Source organism: Musca autumnalis, unplaced genomic scaffold (assembly GCF_047663935.1).
Source record: "Musca autumnalis isolate F117 unplaced genomic scaffold, ASM4766393v1 scaffold_4, whole genome shotgun sequence".
Taxonomy (NCBI): Eukaryota; Metazoa; Arthropoda; class Insecta; order Diptera; family Muscidae; genus Musca; species Musca autumnalis.
The window spans coordinates 160,986,459-161,010,521 of NW_027411977.1; the positions used below are offsets into that span (position 1 = coordinate 160,986,459).

The 24,063-nt window shown below is 38.5% G+C and overlaps 1 protein-coding gene across 1 annotated transcript; it reads right to left on the minus strand.

The window, feature by feature from the left end:
- Nucleotides 1–4,193: 4,193 nt before the first annotated feature.
- Nucleotides 4,194–11,474, minus strand: LOC141403143 (uncharacterized). Its single transcript, XM_073985308.1, has 2 exons — nucleotides 10,814–11,474; nucleotides 4,194–6,430 (listed from the first exon to the last, which is right to left on the minus strand). The coding sequence occupies exons 1-2, from the start codon at nucleotides 11,472–11,474 to the stop codon at nucleotides 4,194–4,196; spliced, it is 2,898 nt and encodes a 965-aa protein (XP_073841409.1).
- Between the last annotated feature and the right edge of the window lie 12,589 nt (nucleotides 11,475–24,063).

Consider the following 24,063-nt stretch of genomic DNA (forward strand, 5'->3'; position numbering starts at 1 on the left):
CAGTCAACACGGCTGCAATCTCGACAGCATCAATATAAGAAGCCTAAATTCTAGATACTGCTTGTTAATCTAATTAGAATCTGGTGTTAATCCATTCAAGCACATAAACTTGAATTGGCACTTAAGATTCTCTTTCGGGTTGTTCCTTACAAGCACATGAACTTGAAGGAAACCGTCGACTAATAATTAAAAGAGGTGGCGGATTGTAGTACTAAAAGACGACTGTTTATCTTTATTGATTTCACTCTTTTATAACAATACTTTCTTAACATAAATGATGACTAAGCCAAATATTATGCATACAAAAAAATGTAAAGAAATGAAATTTATAAATATTACAAAGTAAGTGAATTTAAATATAGGTCACATTAACGATAAATACTATTGACTTACTTTAATTAATGACTGAATAATGCTTTATTGGCAATTTGGACAATTAAAATACAGAGTGTGAAAACAAAAATAAAAATAGTAAATAAATATAAGCTATGTAAGTATGTATGTTTTTAACATTCTCCGCCGCGTTGACAGTGTCAAGCAGTAAGTGTAGCTGAATTGGTTGTATGAGTGGATGAATCAGCTGGGACACTTATTGTTGATGGGTGAGTTCTTACAGCTGGAGTAGGTGTAAATTGAGCCGTTTTGTTTAACCTTGAATGGATTTTCCAACTCAGCAGACCAAGCAGAATAACAACGCAGCAAAACAATGAAGTGTAGCTAACTGCATGATGATGAAGACTTTTGGAGTGAACTAGTTGTAGCAAATGTCTGAGAGTTGATTCATTCAGCTGTCTTTGGATGTTCTCTAATACTTCTAGATGAACCTTGTAAGAAGTAGTGTTAGTGCGTGTTAAAACCCTTTCTACCTCCTGTGGTGAACTTATGGAATGAATGTCTTTCAATCTCACATAAGAAGCACGTAGGCTATTGGAGGCTTCAAAATGTCCGTGTATGGTAACAAAATTGTTCTTCATAACACAGTTGGGACCAATTTCCAGACTAGTCTCCGTTCAATATCGGCAGTAGTAGCAAAAATCCACATATTTTGATGGTGCAATTGGCTCCAAACCGCCGTTTCAATAATTCTGTTGAGTTTGCAATTGGTAGTTGGCGGCGGCGTTCCTCCGGAGTTTGGATTGCTGATTTTTGCAGATATAGATATAGATATAGATATATAGGTTTGAGGCATCTTGATATGTCCTCTGATTGGAAAAGTATATATTCATCTCTGTGGGCATCTGTAGCCATGTACGATGTTTCTGGCTGAATAGCGATTAAAGTGTCATTTTTTATGGTTGGTACTACGTTGAATAGTTCAAAAAACTGTTGATTGACTAAGGGTACCTTGACTTCAAAGATGACTTCATATTTTGTTACTGCTCCCTTGACGCTCATAAGCTTATATAGTTCAATCAAGTTATCACCGGTAGTTGGCAAAGCATGCGAAATTGGAAGATTAGCTTTGATAACGCCAATTTCTTCCTTCAATTGATGAGGAGACAGTAACAGTGGGCTTATTTTGCCATTATGTGTATCGGTAAGCACACTGATGATTTCGGAATCTACTCGCTGAAGGTTTATGGCGGATAATGTCAGGTACGTTGACAAGAGTCCAACAAGCTGTGAGTTGCTTAATTGGGAAGATTCCTTAGCGACATCATTCTTGATCCTGTCAACCATTTCTGAGATCTCTTGTATTTTTCGCTGATTGCTGATCTCATCCTGTTTGATGATATTAATGGTTGAGTCAATTATCGACGTTTGATTTTTAAGTAATATTGTCATGTGATCCTGCTCGTTCCTTGCTCTGTTGATAGTTTTCGACATTTCTTCAGCGTAATCTGCATCAAGAACGCCAAAAAGAGAACGGGCAATATTGCCAACTATGTTAAATGGAGATCTTCTAAGGCGCCTATTGATAAATAACTCCTTCTCTTGTAGTAATTCATTCTTCGTCTGTTTAAGATTGTTTACAAATATGTTGCACACCTCTTCCTGATGAAGTACAGGGCACATTTGCTGCAGCGTCTGTAAACCGGATGACAAAGATTTTATTTCCGATATAAAAGGCGTCAAATCATAGTACACCAACATTTTCCATTCTGCCGTATTCTGTTTCACTGTTCCCAATCCTTCAAAACACAATCCCGGATCGTTCTGAAATTGCGTAACCTGCAGGTGGTTGCATAGGACCATAGGCATCAGGAGCAGTGCTAACAATACTGATAGTATTGCCGGGCTATACGCCATCTTCACTCTTTTTGCCGGAATGACATCTCTTTCATCCTCGTCTTCTAGGGATTGACCCGTTGCCGAAGTTGAACCGTCTTGCGCTGAATGGCTGTCTTTAGACACTTCATCTTGACCTTCTGGAAATAAGGGAGCCAGTCTGTGAATGGCCCGCTTGAATATTCCCGACTGCGTTTTTACTTCTGCAACTCTTACAGCTCCGTCCTCACCGGTGAACACCTTAAGAATTCTTCCTAATGGCCACTTCATTGGGGGTATATTGTCTTCCTGGATAATGACCATATCTCCTTCTTTAAGATTGTCCATCTTTTTCCTCCATTTGTTTCGCTGTTGAAGTTCCTGTAGTTATTGTTCTGACCACCTTTTCCAGAACTGCTGCTTGATATGAGAAATCAATTTCCAATGTGACGTACTGGATGTCTTCACAGTATCTGCTCTGCTGTCTACTTGTGAAGTTAGAGCTTCTCCTATTAGAAAATGTCCCGGTGTCAATGCTTCAAGGCTATCTGGGTCGTTTGATAGTGGCGTGAGAGGACGGGATTTTAAAATAGCTTCGATTTCTACTATAATTGTCTCTAGTTCTTCAAATGTTAGTGTTTCTGTTGAAACACTGCGTACTAAGAGACGTTTTGCAGACTTTACTGCAGCTTCCCACAAACCACCGAAATGAGGAGCTCTCGGTGGAATAAAATGAAATTGTATGCCCTTAGCACTGGAAGCTGATATTATTTCTTCTTTCGCTTTAGTAGCATATATGCTTTCAGATAATTCCGCTAAACTATTTTTGGCTCCGACAAAGTTTGTAGCATTGTCACAATATATTCTGGCAGTGCCCACGTCGTGCAATAAACCGCTTTAGAGCACCAATGAATGCTTCAGTGGACAAATCGGATACCAGTTCTAAATGAACCGCTTTTGTTGCAAAGCAGCAGAATACAGCTACGTAGGCCTTGGTTGGCCGTTTGCCCCTCACCTTGTGATGAACCCAAAATGGTCCGCAATAGTCTACTCCAGTGTTTATGAACGGAACTCGGTAGATTGTATAGCGTGCGTAATTAAGCGAAGGGATTGATCCAACTCTCTGGGATTAAGTGCTATATTTTCTGGCCGTTCCGTCCTTGGTATCCGAGAGTTTCTTGTAAATCTAAGCACGTACGCCACGATTCTTTGCAATTTCCTGAAGGAATTTTTGTGTTCGATTCCATAAATGAAATTGATGTCAGCAGTTACTATTCCTGCAGTAGCTGCTCCCTTTAACTCCATGTTATTAGTAATAGCATTTTGAGAACAAAGTTTTGCCGGCCATAGCTCCTCTTTTCCATGAAGAAAAACTGGTCCATGGAACCATAATCGACATTTAGCCAGATCTGATGGTTGAAGTCCACGAGATAGAATATCGGCTGGATTTTCTTTCGATGGTACGTGTTTCCATTGTTCTGGTAATGTTAATGTTTGGATAATCAATACCCTATTAGCAACAAAAGTCTTATATAAAGTTGACTGTGATTTTATCCAGGCCAGTACAATTTCCGAATCGGTTCAAAGAAACATAGGATGGTCTTGAAACCTTAAATCAACCTTTACTCTGTTAGCTAGCTGAGCTGCTACTACTGCGGCACATAGTTCCAGCCGAGGCAATGATTGTTGCTTCAAAGGAGCCACCCTGGATTTAGCACAGACAAGACGCACCGTTACGCGCCCATCATTCGTAAGAAATCGGATGTATACAGCTGCGCCAAAAGCTCTTTCAGATGCATCGGCAAGCACATGTAATTGTGTTTTTGTCGGAATTTCCCCACAAAATACATGTCGAGGTATTTTGAAGTTGTTGAGACCTTCCAATTCACATCGAAATGTTTTCCAAGTAGCACAAAGTTTCTCTGGTAATGGTTCATCCCAATCTAATGTAAACTGCCATAGCTATTGAATAAATATCTTTGCTTTCACAACAACCGGAGCCAGTAGACCAAGAGGGTCGAACAGTTTTGCAGTTCAGACGTAACTGAGCGCTTTGATATTGCTTGATGATGGTCGATATTTGTCTTCACGCAAAATTGGTCTGCTTGAGGCATCCAATATAACCCCAATGTTTTTATTGTTTTGTTTATATTTTCATCCAAATCTAAGTTGACTTCTCGGTTGCTATGTGGTATATCTTTCAGCAATCTAAGAGAATTCGAAGACCATTTTCTTAAATTGAAACCATGTTGCTTCAAAATAGCTATCAATTCCCTTTGAGTTTCAAGGGCTGTACTTAAGCTGTCGGCACCACTGAGCCCATCATCCATATAAAAGTTTTCCTTGAGCATCTTTGATCCAAGTGGATAACGATCCATGTTGTCGTCTGCAATTTTCTGCAAACATTTTGTAGCAAGATAAGGCGCTGTACGAGTGCCATATGTGACAGTATTCAGCTTGTAATAACTAACAGGATGCGTCGTATCTTCTCTCCATATAATCAGTTGATATTTTTGATCATCAGGATGTAGTAGTATTTGCCTATACATCTTTTCAATGTCTGTGGTGAAGACAAATTTTGGCAATCGAAAACGCAGCAATATAGAAAAATGTTCACTTTGGACAGTTGGCCCAGTGTACATCAAATCATTTAACGAACAACCTGATGAGGTTTTTGCGGATGCATCAAATACGACCCTTAGTTTTGTTGTGGTACTATCCGGTTTGAGAACACAATGATGCGGGATAAAATATTTTGGGTTTGATACCGTCCCCACGTCAATCTTTTGCATGTGTCCCAATTGTTCGTATTCTTGCATAAACTTAATGTATTGACATCGGATGTCTTCCTTCTGTAGAAGCCGGCGTTCCAGGCTCATAAATCGGTTATACGCCATTGCATGTGATTTCCCCAATGCAGTTGGAGATTCCCGGAAAGGGAGCCTGACAATGAAACGACCGTATTCATCCGTCTGAACATGTTGATTGTAGTGAGATTCACACAGCTTCTCTAGCGGAGACATTACTTTCTCACTCGCTTCTACTTCCTCGAGCTTCCATAGTTTTTCGATTGCTTGTTCTAGTGACGTTTCACTATCGAAAATTGCACATGTCAACGCTGCTGGTGTGACGTCCGTTGAGGTTTGTTCTATTAAGCCGCCAACAATCCAGCCGAGCGCAGTATTTTGTAGTATGTGTTGATTGCCACTGAGTTTTATTGTACCTGGCTGCATTAGGCTAAAGTAGAACTCTGCTCCAAGTAGAATATCAACCTTTCCGTGCGTGTTAAAGTTGGGATCCGCTAATTTAATATTCTGTGGGATCTGCCATTTAGAGATGTCCAGATCGTGATTCGGTTGCGCTGGTATAATTGTTGGCAAAACAAACGCTTCCAAATCAGTTGAAAATTCAGAATTATTAGATAACATCTGCACATTCACCCGATGATAAGCCTTCCTTTGAGTCTTTCCAACTCCCTCAATGGCCAATGAGGCATCCCTGGTTCTATGTGATAACTTTTTTATCAGCCTTTCAGTCACAAGGTTCACTTGTGAGCCCGAGTCGAGTACCGCTCTAAATTCGTCTGACATACCGTTTGCAGCCTTGATGATAACCTTAGCAGTAGCTAGAATTACGTTCTTCTGATCTTCGACTGATGCTGACGAGATTGCAGCTGTGTTGACTGGTGCGGCATCATTCCTTGTGGTTGGTGATTGATTCGAAGCTATTGAAGATGTCTTCGATTTGCTTGGCAAATGTAGTAAAGTATTGTGCTTATTACTACATATTTTGCAGTTACTAGAAGTACATGCTTTCGATACATGATCGTATTTAAAGCAGTTCGTACACATTTTATGTTGTTGTACCCATTTGAGCCTCTCTGATTCCCTCATTGCCAAAAATTGTTTACAACGATAGATGGGATGGTGGCCGTTTTTGCATAGGCTGCATTTGCTGTTATCCTCCACTGATGCTATGGACGAAACAGTTTTGCTTGAACCTTTTTGAGTAGTTGCCACTTTTCCAATTGATTCCATCGACTCAAATTGCAGCTCCAAAAATGCAAATAGCTCATTCATGGTAGGGACTTCCTTCGGCTTTGTTAACGATTGCATGAATCGTATGTACAGCGTCTGAACCAATTTTTTCGTGACCAATTGGATCAGTAGAGCGTCCCACGACGAAGTGTCGATATCCAAATTTTTCAGGGCTAGCATGCATTCTGTATAATCGTGGACGTTTGGTCACTAGTGGACTGTAAATTTTGTTAAAGAAGATCGAGTTGGCAAGCTCCACGATTATAATCCAACTTTGAAATACAAAAGGCAGTTTGATTTTAATGTTAAGGTTTGCAGCGGTTTCGTTTATTTGTTCTGAACTGGTTGATAAATTTAATCCAAGTGAAAGCATTCATTCTATATTTGTGTCGTAGACATTTTGTTAGGCATATGAAACGAATGGAATTAGGCAAACAAATGACAGCCTTTGAAAGCTTTGTATCTTCTTGATGAAAGGTTGCCATATCAAAGCAATTAACGTTTATATTGAAGTTCAAAGATAAATTCAAAGAAGTTCTTAATATTATAAAGTGTAAGTAGTAAATTCATTTTCTTAATCTAGTCTGTTAAACAGAGTTTAACATGCCAGGCCCTCTTGCTGGAACGCAACTCAATATTGGCAGCTTCCGGATATTATCCAGCCGAAGATTGAACTTTGTGCTATTGGCATGTTGGTGGCTGTTTGAATGAGTCCGGCTCTAATAATTTTTTGTATTTGGTCGGTTGCAAGTATCATCTCGACATTGATTGCATCAAAAAAATTAGGATCTGCAAGATCCGTTAAATGGTTGTATATAGATTGTAAGTGTTTGTCCTTAGTCGACTCAGGGGTGGGGGTGTTTAATTGATTCCGTATTTCCCCGGTAATTTGAACCTTTATAGACGGATCATGAAATGATTGAAGATTTATCGTTGAAAATTGTTTCCCTGCCCTTTTTGTCAATGGTAACTTCAATCTCTCCACCAACTTTACGGACAACAGAGTCTGGGTTGCGCCAGAATTTAGTAATAGGCGCACCTTGTCGCACCCTTCTGTGGTTAGAACCTTCGCGAGAGCGGTTGGCAAAAAAACGTGGGACCTAGTGCGGCAGCTCAATCGGTCGCTCACATTGCTCTTGCGTCTGGATGTAGTTGAAGAAGTTGAAGGTTTTGGTGTTGGCCTAGGCGATCTCTTCTTGCGTTGTTGGGTTCGGCTAGGCCGTGCATTGGTTGGATTGGAGTCCGGACTGCAGCTTCGAGATGAGGATCTGCGTGTATTTTGTGCTGATTTGGAAGATGAATGGTAGCTGGTTGTAGCGTCGATGTGTAGCATGGTATGGTGCATTTTATCACAGACCATGCAAGATTTCCGGCTTGGACACCATTCACGTCTATGAGCTGTACATAGACAGTTGAAGCAGAAACCCTTTTCACGTGCCTCATGTCGACGTTTCATCACGTTCATTTTTTGAAAGGTGGGGCAAGATCTTATAAAGTGCCTCTCATGGCAAATACGGCATTTGGGCACGCTGGAAACGCTACTGAAAAGTAAAGGTTATTAAATTTGTGAGCAAGGGAGAAAAACTAACAATTCGGTAAGATGCACAATTTTACAAGTGGGCGTACTATGATCCCGTTTTGCGTCCGAACTTCCGCAACTCGGAATTTTGAATCTTTTCCGGCAAACACTTTTACCACACGTCCAAGTCGCCATTCAGTCGGAGGCATGTTATCTTCTTTGATAACGACAAAATCATTTGGAGCAAGATCTCTTTGAGTTCGTTTCCATTTATATCTGCGCTGGAGATTTGTTATGTATTCCGTTTTCCAGCGCTTGGCAAATTGAGATTGTATCGTTTTTAATCGTTGCCATCGATTCATCAGAGATATATTATCGGAAGATGGTTCAGGGATGGCGATTAGAGGAGCTCCTCTCAACAGATGGCCAGGAGTCAACGGTGCTAGCTCGTTAGGCTCTTCAGTCAAAGGAGACAACGGACGGGAGTTTAGGATACTTTCTATTCGGATAAGCAGGGTGGAGAATTCTTCATAAGTATATTTTAGTTTTCCCGCTACCTTTTTTAAATGGGTTTTCATACTTTTAACGCCAGCTTCCCATAGGCCACCCATATGTGGGGCATGGGGCGGTATGAAGTGCCAAGTAAATCCGTGAATGTTATACTTCGAGACTAGGTGTTCTTCAGCGGAGCGTAAAAACGTTTTGTAGTCCTTGGTTAGTGAGCGGCTGGCTCCAACGAAGGTGGTTCCATTGTCGGAAAATATCTGGTTGGGAAGACCTCTACGGCCAACGAATCTACTGAAGGTTGCCAAAAAGGCCTCAGAAGACAAATCGGAACAGACTTCTAAGTGAATGGCACGGGTTGATAGGCAGACAAAAATGGCGGCGTAGCCTTTCTGAAGCTTTGCGTTTCGAATGCGTGAGGTCTTGAGGTCGAATGGACCGGCGAAATCCAGTCTAGTGTTGGTGAAAGGTAGGGAAAAAGTACAGCGTTCGAGAGGTAAAGCTGACATAATTTGGTTCTGAATGTGGTGCTTGTAAATAGTACAGGTTCGGCAGTTCCGGATACATGAACGCACGGCACTTTTTAGTCTGATCACAAAAAATTCCTGTCGAATTGCACGTATCATTAACTGATGTTCAGCATGAGGTAGTAAGGTGTGTGTGAATTCAATGAGCAGCTTGCAAAACCTAGACTTTTCCGGAAGGATAATGGGGTGTCTTTCATTAAACCTCATATCAGTATTGGCTAAGCGACCATTCACCCTAAGTAACATATTTTCGTCAAGCACAGGATTTAGTGTTAATAGCCTGCTTTTTTTTTGGTATTGGTTTATTTAGTACGAGGGCTTGGTATTCCCACGGGTAGTGTGCCATTTGTGCCAATCGTATGAAGTGGTACTTTACAAATGAGATTTCATGTGCAAGTATTAAATTTTTTCGCAACCCTGGGGAATTATTTCGCCGACAGCCGTTTATAAAGCGGAATGCGTATGCGAAGACTCGAAGAACTCGATTTAAAGAGGAGAAATCCTCTAGGAGAACGTCCCCAACAACTTGGGCGTGCATTGTAAAAACTTTCTTTTCGAACTCTGGTTCTTTGGTAATGGCGGGTTTTGGCCAGTGTTTTGGTTCTTTGGCTAACCAGTGTGGTCCATGCCACCAAAGACTATTTGTTCGAAGTTCATCTGCGGTACAGCCTCGAGTGCCAAGGTCCGCAGGATTATCAGCGGATATTACATGTCTCCAGCTCGCATTTCCCACATTGTCGAGGATCTCAGAAACTTTATTGGCCACAAAGGTCTTCCAATAAAAGGGTGGTTTGCAAATCCACGCTAAGGTGATGGTGGAATCAGTCCACAAGAATGTTTCGGGGGAAGTAAGATCTAAATTTTTGCAAACGACTTTAACAGTTTGGATAACATTGCTGCTCCGCATAGTTCAAGTCTTGGGAGACTTACAGTTTTTAACGGAGCTATTTTGCTCTTGGAAACCAGAAGATTAGTGTATGTAATATTTTCTGAGGAAGTAGTTCGTATATATAAACAGGCACAGTATGCCTTTTCGGATGCGTCACAAAATCCGTGTATCTGAATATTATTTGCCGTAGAAAAATGTATCCAGCGAGGAATTTTAATTTCCTCAATGGCAGCAAAATTTGAAATGAAAGTATTCCATTTTTCAAATGAGTGTGGTGTTATTTCTTCATCCCAATCAGTTCCCTCAATCCAAAGTTGTTGCATTAGGATTTTCGCGATGACAATAATGGGTGTTAACCAACCAGCAGGATCAAACAATTTTGCAACGATTGATAAAACTTTTCGTTTTGTTACGGGAATAGTAGGTAAATCAAAATGTGTAACCTTGTAATGGAAATAATCGGAAATGGCATTCCATTGAATACCCAAAGTCTTAGTTTCACTCACATCTGCTAGCCGTAAAAAATCTTCGTTAAGAAGATCCTCCGGGGGCAGATTTAGCAGAATTTGAGGATGATTTGCAGTTATTTTTTTCAAATGAAAACCAGCGGAATGTAACAAGTCAATCACTTCATGTAAATACGACTTTGCTTCGGTTAGTGAATGAGCACCCGATAAGATGTCATCCACGTAAACTTGGCTCTTAAGAATTTGCGCCGCTGTTGGATGTGAGTCTTTACTATCATCACTTAATTGAAGCAAAGTTCGTATCGCCAGGTATGGTTCACAATTTACCCCAAAAGTAACAGTTTGCAGGGAAAAGTCCTCAACTTTTTCTAACGGAGATGATCGGAACAAAATTCGTTGAAATTGTTGATCCTTTTCATTTACGAATATTTGACGGTACATTTTTTGGATGTCTCCATTGAAAACATATTTGAAAAACCTCCAGCGTAAAATCACGTTCATCAAATCATTTTGCAATGTTGGTCCGGTATGTAGAATATCATTCAATGAGAATCCGCTACCAGATTTTTTTGATGCATTAAAAACGACTCTTACTTTTGTGGAAGTTCTCTCAGGTTTCACTACAGCGTGATGTGGCATGTAATACGAGAAGTAGTGCGAACCTTGAACAATTTCAAATTTTGTGGTTGCTTGCATGTGACCCAAGGTAACGTATTCAGAAAGCACATTATTATATTCCGTTGCCAGTTCTTGATTCCTTTGCAGTGTTTTTTCCATTCTTAGAAACTGACCCATAGCGGCAGGTCTAGAAGAGCCTAGATATTGGTCAGATGGTAAATTCTGCTTGAACGGTAGCCTTACGACATATCTACCATCTGATCTTCGAATAACAGTGTTCGTATAGAATTGTTCACACCATAGATCAGATTCCGACAAAGCTTTTTCATTAGATACATTTTCCAGTTCCCAGAATTTTCTCAGTTCTTCGTTCAGTGGATCACTTGTTGCCGTCCAGGAGGCGAATGCTACTACAGAGTGAGAAGTAGGTTTACCACTGACTATCCATCCAAATTCAGTGCTTTGAGCCAAAAGGTTACCAGAAATATTCTTTTCCAACCCTGGCTTTATTATGTTTGGTAAGATATCACTACCGATTAGCATATCAATGGGAGCAGGTTTGAAAAAATTTGGATCAGCCAATTGTAGTTTCTGCAAATTGGTGAAGTCGTAGATATCGGTAGGAGAAGCGGGCATTAAATGATTAAGGCTTGAAACAACGATAGCGGTTGTAGTCAACTTGAAATCAGAGTGTCTAGATTTCATAGTGATTTGACAGCTTTTAGAAGAATTTTCAAGAACGGTACCCCCGAGTCCAGAAATAGCTGTAAATGATTTTTTTGTTTGAATGTCGAAACGGTTTATTACGCGACTTGAAATAAAGGACTCTTGTGAACCTTGATCAATGAATGCGCGAATCGTAAACAAGAACCCTTGATGTTCAATATCAATCAACGCAGTTGGTAAAACAGTTCTTTCTCCAGACTGAGAGAAGTGTGATTGCGTATTTGGAATATGCGAGTAAGCGGCAGCTGACGTAGTCGGCTGTTCATCATAATAAGTCTCAACATGGTATGAAGCGGAGGCGGACTTTGGTGATTGCCACCTTTGATTGGGTCGAAGACCCGCGGTAGTTGAAACATTACTATTACTCTCATCAGGGTATGGTGGGACTGACGACATGTTTGGCAACGATGTTCACTCCTACACTCCTTTCGCAAATTTTATTGTCAAACACGAATTTTCTTTTCTCCGACAGCGGCCATGAACGAAATTTGTTGCAATTTCTTAACGGATGATTTTGTTTGCATGCTTTACATGTCTTCAGAAAACCTTCCGGGGTAGCCGAAGTATTGTACGAGGTAACTTTTTGAATATTAGATGAATGCGAATTTTGCTTTCTTATGTCGGAAACAGACTCAATCATATTTAGACGCTTTGTAATGAAATCGTCTAATTGATCCCATGAGGGCATTTCTTTATTATTCGTAAGAGAACTTTCCCAGGCAGTCAGTGTCTCTTCTGGCAATTTGGAAGAGACCCAATATACTAAAATTGGATCCCAAGAAATCACAGAAATGTTGTACGTCCGAAGGACAGACAGACAGTTGTTCACTGTGTATTGGAGATTCCTTAAGGATCTTTCTTTTTCAGAAGAAACATGATCAATTTCAAATATCTTTCTCAGTTGGTGATTTATCAAAATTCGTTTATTTTCAAAACGTTGGCGTAATGCCTCCCATGCCAGATCGAAATTGCTATCAGCGAGGGGAAATCTTTTTACAATTTGATTGGCTTCACCTCTTGTTTTTGCTCGTAAGTGAAATAGCTTTTGCGCAGGCGACAATTCGGTATGTTTAATGTAAATAGCGGTAAACATATCCCTGAAACTAGGCCACTTATCGTAGCCGCCACTGAATAATTCAGTGTCACAAGGCGGTAACTTTAATGAAAACCCGGAGTTAGATTTGCAAACTGTCTCTTCCTTAGATTTTGGCTCAGAGTTACGAAGTTTTTGGTGCTCAATGTTTATTAGGTCAAGAATTGAGGATTTAAATTCCTTATATGACCGACAACATTCCGTAAATTTCCCATGTATTTCTCCCCTAGCATCTTTTGTTAAACTGGGATCCGTGGAGGTCATTTCGGTTTCGTAAATGTTTACAAGTTGACGCCAACGTCTCTCCAAGTCATCGAGTTCAACTTGTAAACTGGAAGTAGTATGGTCCTGAATCGGTATAAGAGCAAATTCAGCACAAAACGTAATCACTTGGTCCGAAAAGAAAACAAATTTCTGTGGAGCAAGTGTATTTTTATCGTCGGTGGCCATTATAAATTTGCACACAGTAGTCGTCTGACAAGGGAATTTTTCAAAAGGATTTTTGTTCAACGAACTGGAGATATTTCCAATAGTACGAAAATATTCCTTTCGGAATAGTTCAAATTGAAAAATCGGCAACGTTCAAGAACAGTTTTAACAAATTAGTATGCTAAAAAAACTTCGCAACCTTCTACTAGTATTTGTTATATTGGCTTCCAACACAAATCCTGTGAAACCTTCCCAAAGATAAAACAGAATGAGAAAAAGAACAACCGTACCAAAAACTACTGAATCAAACTTTATTTCCACCGAAGCAAGTAAGGTAAATAAAGACAAGATCAGATTCAGGCTGTGCTCCCCCTTAAACCCCCAATACTGATTAATTCAAGTAAGGTTAAAACCAAAAGACCACGTCAGTCAGACACAATGAAACAATTGAAAAAGCAATGAAGCTTCACCTATAATGTCAAAATCCAAACAGACCCATGAAATGTATCGTTCAATGTGGTTTCATTCAGAATAATAGAATTTTAGAATAGAATTGTCGAGTATTGAGAACTTTTTAAAATATGTATATTTGAATATACAATGTTTCGTTGTTACGCATGCAAATTTGAATTATGAAAAAGTTTGCTCTAATTACAGACTCTTTCCAAATTTCTCAAACTCCTCCATCAATAGAATTAATACCTTTTTTGTAAGGAATGCTGATTGAAATATTTAGTTTATACCCTCCAAAAAACTTTTGCGATCGTTGTACTTCGCAGACTGTATGTGCGAGTATGCGGTTATACTGTGGTCAGCCTGTTGCGGTGGTGGCAGAGGTGATGTTTGTTTTATGTTGTTATGGTGATTCTGGCAAATTCCACTGTCTTTAATTTCATATAGAACGAGAGAAACCCAAACGCCTTGGGCTTTGAAATATTGGGACAACTTAATAGATAAACACAGAGTCGTATTACTCTCACACAAATCTTGCCTGAATTTTCGTATAGAAACTTTAACCCTTTTTGTTTATCGACACTTCGGTAAACATTCCAACAGAACCTTTAATACGAATAGACACGTCAAATTGTTGCTATTTCGAAGTTGAAAGCGCAAGGGAAACCGTCGAGAAAAGCTTGTTAACGCTTTCTAGTGGCCCATATGATTTTAGTAGCCGCTGTACTTCTCTGTATATTCTCTTCTTTATTGAAGAATTTCTGAAGCTCGGTTTGAGCATGGGAAAATAACAATTTTTTTTGTTGACTGCAGCGTGCACTTAGCTTTTATTTCATTGCTCCAACTTTGAGTTTATTCTTCTTCTTTATACTGTTTCTCTGTTTTTTGTTGTGTTTGTAATGCGTTCTGAGTTTTGCTTTGTTATGTATTTTTATGAATTTTTGACAAGCGAATCTGTAATGTTTTCAAAAGCACAGAACGCTGTTCTTTAAGAAATTTGAAGAAACAAGCGTATTTCCTCCTGATGAGCAACAAGGAATATAACAAACAACTTGTGTAAGACCAGATTTAGATTTTAAAAATTTAAAACTTTTGTGTGTAACCAATTACAAATTTATAAGCATTGATTCGTAGAAATCCAATAATACACAACAATGCACAATAACTTCGTTGAGTATGCTTGTGTTTAAGCCATAAGAGGAGAAACCAGAACAAAACAGAAGCATGAAATTCTTCACTAACCAGTTTTTTTTCCCTAGCTTTCCTGCTTTTTTCTTTTATTGCTCTTTCTTTTAAAATTTTTGCGTGCTTAACTTCTTATCCGTACTTGTTGTTTTTTTGTTTTATATCACCAATATTTTTTTTTTCCTTAGAACAAACACCAATAATTCTCCACATACCACTCCGCAATTTTTCCGTATAACTTTAGCGCCATACATTCCAATTAACTATTCCCTTTATATACGCCTGGTTTTGTTTTGCTATGCCCAACGTTTGCTGATTTGTTAGTGGCGGTATCACACTCGCCTTTTCGTCTTTGTTTCAAATTAGTTGCGTATTTCTTTTGTGTACTTCCTCCTTCATTTATATAGTTTTTTTACAACATTTTTAGTTTTTCTCTATTTTATTTTATATCACCAATTTTTTAATCTATTGTTTTCAGTTTATTTAGTGATTTTGTTAAAACTTCATCCGACAATTATTATTTTCGCCACATGAATATTTCATTTAGCATTTAGCATGTGCATATTCGATGTTGCTGCTATCCCCACGACGGTCAATCACAAATACTTGACGTTGCTCTTTTTCTCACCTTCTTCGTCTATCACTTTGGGTGATGTCTCGGGCTATTCTCTTAATATTAATTGTTGGTTTAATGTACTTTTTCTGCACAACGACTACGTCGCTGTATGTGAGTGTGTGATGTCTGTGGTTAGGAACTAACAGAACATATGCATGTGTTCTCTTTAAAGAGCGGCCGTGTTGCTAATATCTGGTACTGTTAGTGACTCAGTCACTGTTAATACAAGAGAGATGTTGATGGACACTTAACAGCGACCCATGCAGTGTGCTTAAACGTATACACACACTGGCGACTGTCAATTTAAAAGAGCGTCGTATTTGAATGATTTTGTAGTGGAATATGTTGAAGCCTTTGTGTTATTGTTGTTGCGGACTAGTTCTAGGATTACTCTTGTAGTGGGAAAGAGAAATATTTATACTCTGTTATCGTTGTTTCGATTATAGCTTCTATAAATATTTTATCTTGGAGATTATTTGAAATGTATGGGTGCTGAGCACCGGTATGATCTCTGCATTAAGAGTGATGCAACTTCAGGCGTTGTTGGTTTTAAGTACTGATGTCCACACAAATGGACCAGAATTGATGGGAGAGCAGTGCCCTTTTGTTAAACAATGGTGGACATTGGAAACATCTATATGTCTGGTGTGTTGTTACGACGACGTATATGGGCTGACATCAATGGTTTTAAGTGTTTTGTGGAATGACACTGCCCGTAACTGGACCTAAAGAACTCCCCACTGTATGACGTACTTTTTTATATTTAGATATCGATGGGAACTTTGTGTTAAAGCGGAGAATATGACCTAATTAGAGCAAGAGAAAAAAAACAACGAAGACACAGAGTGGAGTTGTTGCTTTGGAATACATTTGTATAATAGATGGTCAGACTTGCTCTTAAATACGTTTTAAGGGAAAAAATTAAAAACAGCGTTTTTGTTAGAATCTTTAAATTTGTAATAATTTTAAGACATATACGGGATCAAAAGCATTATAATAAAACAATGTGTTTAGGTGATAGCTCAGAGAGGCCGCAGAGAATAGTTGTTGTTTGTGGAGATGAGCAATGGTGATACAAACCCGAGTGTTACCGATAAATAAAAGAGGAGAGGAAAATAAAACACAACGGTTTTTAGTTGGTATAATAATAATAATAGTGTGTAGGTGATTTATTTAGGCGAAAAGTGCTGATGACTTTACCTTGTATTGGGTGAGACGCGTTACAATTCGCGAGTAAACCGAGAAGTACTTCCGTACTGGCGAAGAGATGACTTATAAGTGTTTTTTGTATAAAAACCGAAAGTGAATCAAGGCTGAGGCAATTACTACTTATTGGAAAGTTCTCACTACGATCCGAACTGAGCGAATACAGTTCCAGGGAGAAATTGCAGAGAAATTCCACTACCAAGAGAGTACTCTCTACTATCCGCGCTGAGCGAACAAAGTCTCTGAGAAGATTTGTAGGGCAATGATTGGAAATATCACCCTACGGTCCGCCGTAAGCGAACATAGTTTCTCAGAGGGTTTGTAGAGAACACTTAAGGAAGGGAGGCCTCTCTGCGATCCGAACTAGGCGAACAAAGGCTCCCTGGAGATTTGTAGTGAAAATACCAATAGAGAGTTTCTAACTTAAACATTAGCCGCCAGCCTTGAAACACATAGGGGTGTTTCAACATAAAATGGGTGAACTTAAAGTAACTTACAACTAGTAATCCAAGTATGTAAATTCAGTTAGGTGAGCTTTGGTAGCGATTTTATATTTAAAATTCCGTACTGTAATGTATCAAGCTATAGCAGTTGCGTAACTAATACAAATGGAGAAGGTAAAAATAAATGAATGACCTGAGCATCATCCCGATGATGATTTAATTCAAAAAAATTCATTCATCCGATAAAAGGTGATATTAGTTTTTTGAACGGCTGTTCTCATAATCGATTTCAAGTCTTATAAGAGGAGAATTATATCATTTTAAGTGGTGAAAACCGATAGGAATTACATCCTGGTGGAAATATTTTAGAATTTTGGCTTTTGGTTGTCTGTTGGTGCAGTCTTTTTGAACATTATTCGTTCGAATTACCGGGAGAAGAGGACATTGGACCAGTTAGGATCCAACCAAATACAGTATTCTGTGCAAGAAGAGAACCGAGTATATATTGGTGAATTCCGTCTAAAAGGATTTTTGGGTATAAATCAGCTCCAATCAATAGTTCTACGGGTCTACTATCAAGAAAGTGTGTATCAGCTAACCGAATGGTTGGTAAACGATGTGTTATATCGGGATCTATTGAGAAAGATGGAAGATCATCCGATATCCGAGGAAGAATATATGCTTCTGTTTGAAGTACCAAAGAAGAATTGATTCTTGAACCGATTTTCAGAGAACAACTCTTCTGAGTATTAGCTGATACCGTTCCATTCACACCTGAAATACGAGCTAAAGAAGAGCGAGTGGGCAAATGTAACCGATTTTTAATGGTTTCAGAAATGAAAGAACCCTCAGATGCTGGATCAATCAGAGCTCTAACTGGATACTCTTTACCGTTATGAAGAAGATTCACTATAGCAGTTCCCAGAAGAACATTACGATTCTGTAATGTATGGAAAACTTGTTGGAACAAATCTAGTTTAGTAAAAACTCTCCGATTTTTTTGAAATTTTTTCCAGAGGTAGGTATTTTTACGCTGATTACGGGAATATAAAATTTTCTTGGGGGACGGACCCGGTTACCCGGTTATTCGACCCGAAAGTCCGGGTACCCGGTACCCGATAGACCCGGTTCTACTGAACCGATTCTTACAAAATGGGTATCGTTGGAAAGCTTATGAAACTACCTATCCAACAAGTGGTCATATGATGGGGTTATCTCCAGGGGTTCAGAAGTTATAACCAAAATACCTCTTTTTGGACCCGGGTTTTTCCATAAAACCCTCAAAAAGTCGAAAAAGGGCCCATTATGGGTGCTCAATTAATTCACGTAATTTTATAGCTCATACTTCAACCTTTCCAATATGGTGCCATTTGTTATAATACCTTCACTGGGTCCAGAGTTTTTCTAAATTCATCACTTTTTTTAAGTAAATTTTTTTCTAAGTAGCCGGCCTTCGGCCGGCGATTTAAGACTTTCTCCTATGGACAGGTTCAAATCTAGGGAATGCTAACAACATTTTCTTTTAAATTATAAATTTTCTCTAAGTAGCCGGCCTTCGGCCGGGGATTTAAGACTTTCTCCTATGGACAGGTTCAAATCTAGGGAATGGGAACAACATTTTCTTTTAAATTATAAATTTTCTCTAAGTAGCCGGCCTTCGGCCGGGGATTTAAGACTTTCTCCTATGGACAGGTTCAAATCTAGGGAATGGGAACAACATTTTCTTTTAAAGTATAAATTTTCTCTAAGTAGCCGGCCTTCGGCCGGGGATTTAAGACTTTCTCCTATGGACAGGTTCAAATCTAGGGAATGGGAACAACATTTTCTTCTAAATTTTAAATTTTTCTCTCATTCTAAGGTCAATATCTCTGGACCCAGTGAAGGTGTTATAACAAATGGCACCATTTTGGAAAGGTTGAAGTATGAGCTATAAAATTACGTGAATTAATTGAGCACCCATAATGGGCCCTTTTTCGACTTTTTGAGGGTTTTATGGAAAAACCCGGGTCCAAAAAGAGGTATTTTGGTTATAACTTCTGAACCCCTGGAGATAACCCCATCATATGACCACTTGTTGGATAGGTATTTTCATAAGCTTTCCAACGATACCCATTTTGTAAGAATCGGTTCAGTAGAACCGGGTCTATCGGGTACCGGGTATCCGGACTTTCGGGTCGAATAACCGGGTAACCGGGTCCGTCCCCCAAGAAAATTTTACATTCCCGTAATCAGCGTAAAAATATCTACCTATGGAAAAAATTTCGAAAAAATCGGAGAGTTTTTACTAAACTAGATTTAAGCCAACTTGTTGATTTGTTATAGTTGGATTGGCACCAGTGGAGGTGGAAGCTATGTTGTCATTGTGGTGAACTATAGAATGACGGGAAGAGGAAGGTGTAGAATTTGATGAGGGAGTTGAGGGAGGTGAATTAGTAGAACGGTGGAGGAGGGTGTGAAGTCTTCCACGACATATATTGCAATTATGGGCGCTAGTACAAGTTTTAATTGTATGACCCCGTGAAAGACAATTCCAACAACTGCCTTGTTTCTTCACCGTTGAAGATTTTTGGTCAAAAGACAATTTTTTAAACTTTGGACAAGATCGCAAAGAATGAATTTCCGTAGGACATAGAAGACAAGTTATCTTGGAAGGTGAATTTAATTTTCTAGAGACCGATTTATTGGTGATAGGTGATTTAAATTCTTTCGAAGAAGACTTTTTATTGGGTTCAGGGCCTTTGATATCACGCAAACAGTCAAGTGTCTGAATTCTTTCAGAAATAAATGAATCCAAGTCTTCCCAAGAAGACAAAGCCGATTTGTCTCTAACACTCTGTTCCCATAGAGTGACAGTTATTCGCGGTAAACGCTGAATACAAATGAAGACTATGATAGGATCCCAATGTACTGTGGTGATATCATATACGGCCATAGCAGATAAACAACTATTTATTCCGCGCTGAAGGGTTTTCAATCCTGAACTAGTTTCACGATCGATGTACGGAAGATCAAAAAGAAGCTTCAAGTGACTATTGACAATAACCCGTTTATTGTCAAACCGATTTTTGAGAGCTGTCCATGCTAAGACGAAGCTACGGTGAGTTAATGGGAACTTTGATACAATTTCTTTAGCTTCGCCGTCTGTCTTTCTAACTAAATGACAGAGTCTCTCAATGTCACTAAGACCAGAATTATTTACATATATCGCGGTGAAAAGGTCTCGGAAAGATGGCCACGACAAGAAATCACCATGAAACGTTTCTATGTCGCATGGAGGAAGTACAAGGTTATGTACACTATCCAGATTTGGTGAAGAAAAGATTGAATCACGAGTATGAAAACTGTTTTGAATGGAAGGAGGATCCACTTGAGTACCGATTTCGTGAGATGTAGGTGTCGACGTACTCATATTATTTGCTTGGTCACCGTGAAATTCTTCTGTCGAGAGGTCCGAACCATTTATTGAGGTGTGATGTGAAGATTTGGAGGATTTAAGAATTTTGCCCAATTTCCGATTCATAGTTGACCTACAAGTAATGTAAGTCTGATGACAGACTTCGTATTTACTATCTAACGAATCTATGTCATCCTTTTTCGAATCTACCGCCGACATTAAATAATCGAGGCAACGATCGAATGTTAATTGGACCTTTGACCACAGCTTGTCCAATTCTGTGCTGCGAAACTCTAAGTCGTACTGATCTAACTGATCATCTCGCATTTGGTTGAAATGGGAATCGAATTTGATCAAAGCATCCGATGCTCTGATAAAGAGATCTAAAGGTGTGACCGGCATTGTACACAATTTCTTTGTAGAGATTTTGTCAGACAAATTTCCACGAATTAGTAGGAATAATTCAGAAAACGACCAGATATACACAGATAGTTGTAAAAATTCAATAGAATTTATAATTTTTGCACGAGGTGGAGGGTGAACCAATAGCTAAAATGTCAAAACTGATTTATTTTGCCGAAAAGGAAACACAAATAAACCAAATGTCCGAAAAATTAAACAAATCCCCGCGAATCTGTTCAAATATTGCAAAAAAAGAACAAATTTCCAAAAAGCTGCAAAAAATCAATTGAATTTATTGTTTTAGCAGCGAGGTGTAGGGTGAATCAATGACTGAATGTCCAAAATCGATTAATTTTTGTGAAATGGGAGAACATAAATTGCCAAAATATCGAAAACTGAATAATTTAGGAATTTTCCTTGTGAAAAATTAAAATTGTAAATTCCAAAGGGACCGAATGTAGGGTGCACTACTTTAGAACAACCAAAAAAGCAAAAAACCGCAACCGAAAATTCAAATATGTTAATAAAAAAGGTGATTTTAGTACAAAAATATAAATTTATATTGAATATTTGAATAAATATATATGTTATATTTACTAAAAATATAAATATATAATGCCGATTGTAGGGTGTACGATGTCCAAAAAACCGTTTATACCGAATACCGATTATTTTTCAAAAATATGCAAATATTTATTTTTCCAAAAAAAAATATTAAAAAATAATTTATATAAAAAATTTTTTTTTCACCTGCGACCCACTGTAACCGTAGTAATAACGAAGGTGTACAACAAAACGAAATAAAACACAACTAGCGTCGCAGTAGACGTATGCTGGTATGTACTAGTAGGTAAGCAGGTAGAGAGACCACAACGTATTGAATTGTTGTTGGTAGGTTTTTTTTCGTTTTATTAGGTGACGCTAGAAGAAATGCAAAAAGGCGGGTAATTTGTAATACGTTTGTTGTTGCAATTCTCACTGAAGGGCTCTCCCTTTGGAATAATTATTGACGTAGGGATAGTGAGAAAAAACCGAAATAAATAAAACAACAACACGTATTGGCGATCACTACACTGGTTGGTGAATAATAAAGAAACACAGTATGCCGTATATTAGATTTATTGGATGTAAAAAATAAACGACATTTTGCATGTATTTTAAAGGGAATACAACCGTATTTTGGTGAGAATAACTATTAAAAGATTTATTGTGTGGACTGTATGAGGATGTTATTTGTAATTACCGACCGACCGATAGGGTGAATAAAAGGCGATCAGTATCCGAAATATTTTTTATGAGAAAAGAGATAAAAATTTAACACTCGCGATTTGCTCACTTATGGAAAACACTGAATTTACATACCTGGTATGTTTTTTGGTGGAATATGTGTTGATGGTGATAATGTATGATGGTTTGATGATGAGGATGGTGGTGAGGGGTGATTGGGGAATCTTTTGTGTGGTGAAGAAGAGAACAAAAACTCCGATTAGCACAAACAACACCGTGTAAGTTGTCCACTGATCCGTTTCGATTGGATGAAATGTTTAAGTGGACAACAACAAAATCCAAAGGAACTTTTCCGGCTCGACTGGACCAAATGTTTAGGTGATAGCTCAGAGAGGCCGCAGAGAATAGTTGTTGTTTGTGGAGATGAGCAATGGTGATACAAACCCGAGTGTTACCGATAAATAAAAGAGGAGAGGAAAATAAAACACAACGGTTTTTAGTTGGTATAATAATAATAATAGTGTGTAGGTGATTTATTTAGGCGAAAAGTGCTGATGACTTTACCTTGTATTGGGTGAGACGCGTTACAATTCGCGAGTAAACCGAGAAGTACTTCCGTACTGGTGAAGAGATGACTTATAAGTGTTTTTTGTATAAAAACCGAAAGTGAATCAAGGCTGAGGCAATTACTGCTTATTGGAAAGTTCTCACTACGATCCGAACTGAGCGAATACAGTTCCAGGGAGAAATTGCAGAGAAATTCCACTACCAAGAGAGTACTCTCTACTATCCGCGCTGAGCGAACAAAGTCTCTGAGAAGATTTGTAGGGCAATGATTGGAAATATCACCCTACGGTCCGCCGTAAGCGAACATAGTTTCTCAGAGGGTTTGTAGAGAACACTTAAGGAAGGGAGGCCTCTCTGCGATCCGAACTAGGCGAACAAAGGCTCCCTGGAGATTTGTAGTGAAAATACCAATAGAGAGTTTCTAACTTAAACACAATGTATTAAAAAATATAATAACAAATCAACCCGTAAATATTTATGTTGTATTAACGAAAAAGAGAAACAATCCACATTACCGCTGGCGTGCGAGAAAACCCATCAGTGATTTGTATGTATGTACATATATATACAGTATCGGCCAAAACTAAAGCACCCCCTCAGTAAATTTTTTTGAAATGATAATTTTTTTATGAAAACTAAATTATAAATTTATATTTTATTTTTCTTTTTATTTATTTATATCTTTATAATAGGAAAATACAAAAAGAAGGACTTCAGACTTTAATAAACAAAAGTTAAAATTCAAAAAATATTTTAGGTCGCAAATATAAGCGGACAAAACTAAAGCACCCCCCAATTTGAGGTACAACAAAAACTATTGAAATCAATATTTCGTTGCGTATTCTCTATTCTGAATGACACAATCACATCTTTTTGGTAAAGAAGATACTAAATTATTAATTACTGCAGGCGAAATAATTGATTTTCGGAAAATTTAGCTTAAATCCTCAAAATACTGAAAATCGGAAGGTACCGTTATATGGGGGCTACACCCAAACGTGAACCCAGGTCCACGATTTTTGGTGAATATGTTTTGTGACCACTAGGAACCCTAAGTACCAAATTACAGCTAATTTAGTAGGAAAATGTGGCTTAAATATCCAAAATACCGGTGATCGGAAGGTACCGCTATAAGGGGGCTAAACAAAAACATTAGCCGATATTGTTCATATTCATCCAAAAATGATGCTACAGCATCCACTAGTCAAATACAATACGCTAACGTTTAAAAATTAGCAAACGAACGAATTGCAGAAGAACGATAGACGCCGGCTTATTCAGTCGACGACCAGCAAAAAAAAAAAAACCTTTCATATCGACTAAAAATTAAGACCCATTTGAACTGTTTTTCGATGAATCTATGTTTAATTTAAAGTATTCAGATGGTAAAGGCTTGGACCAAATGAGCAACCGTTAAATCCTAAATATTGCAAAGACGCTGTAAAACATGGAGGCGGAAGGTTTTTTGGTGGTCGACTAAATAAGCCGGCGTCTACCGTTCTTTTGCAATTCGTTCTTTTGCTAATTTTTAAACCTAAGTGATTTAGTATTTG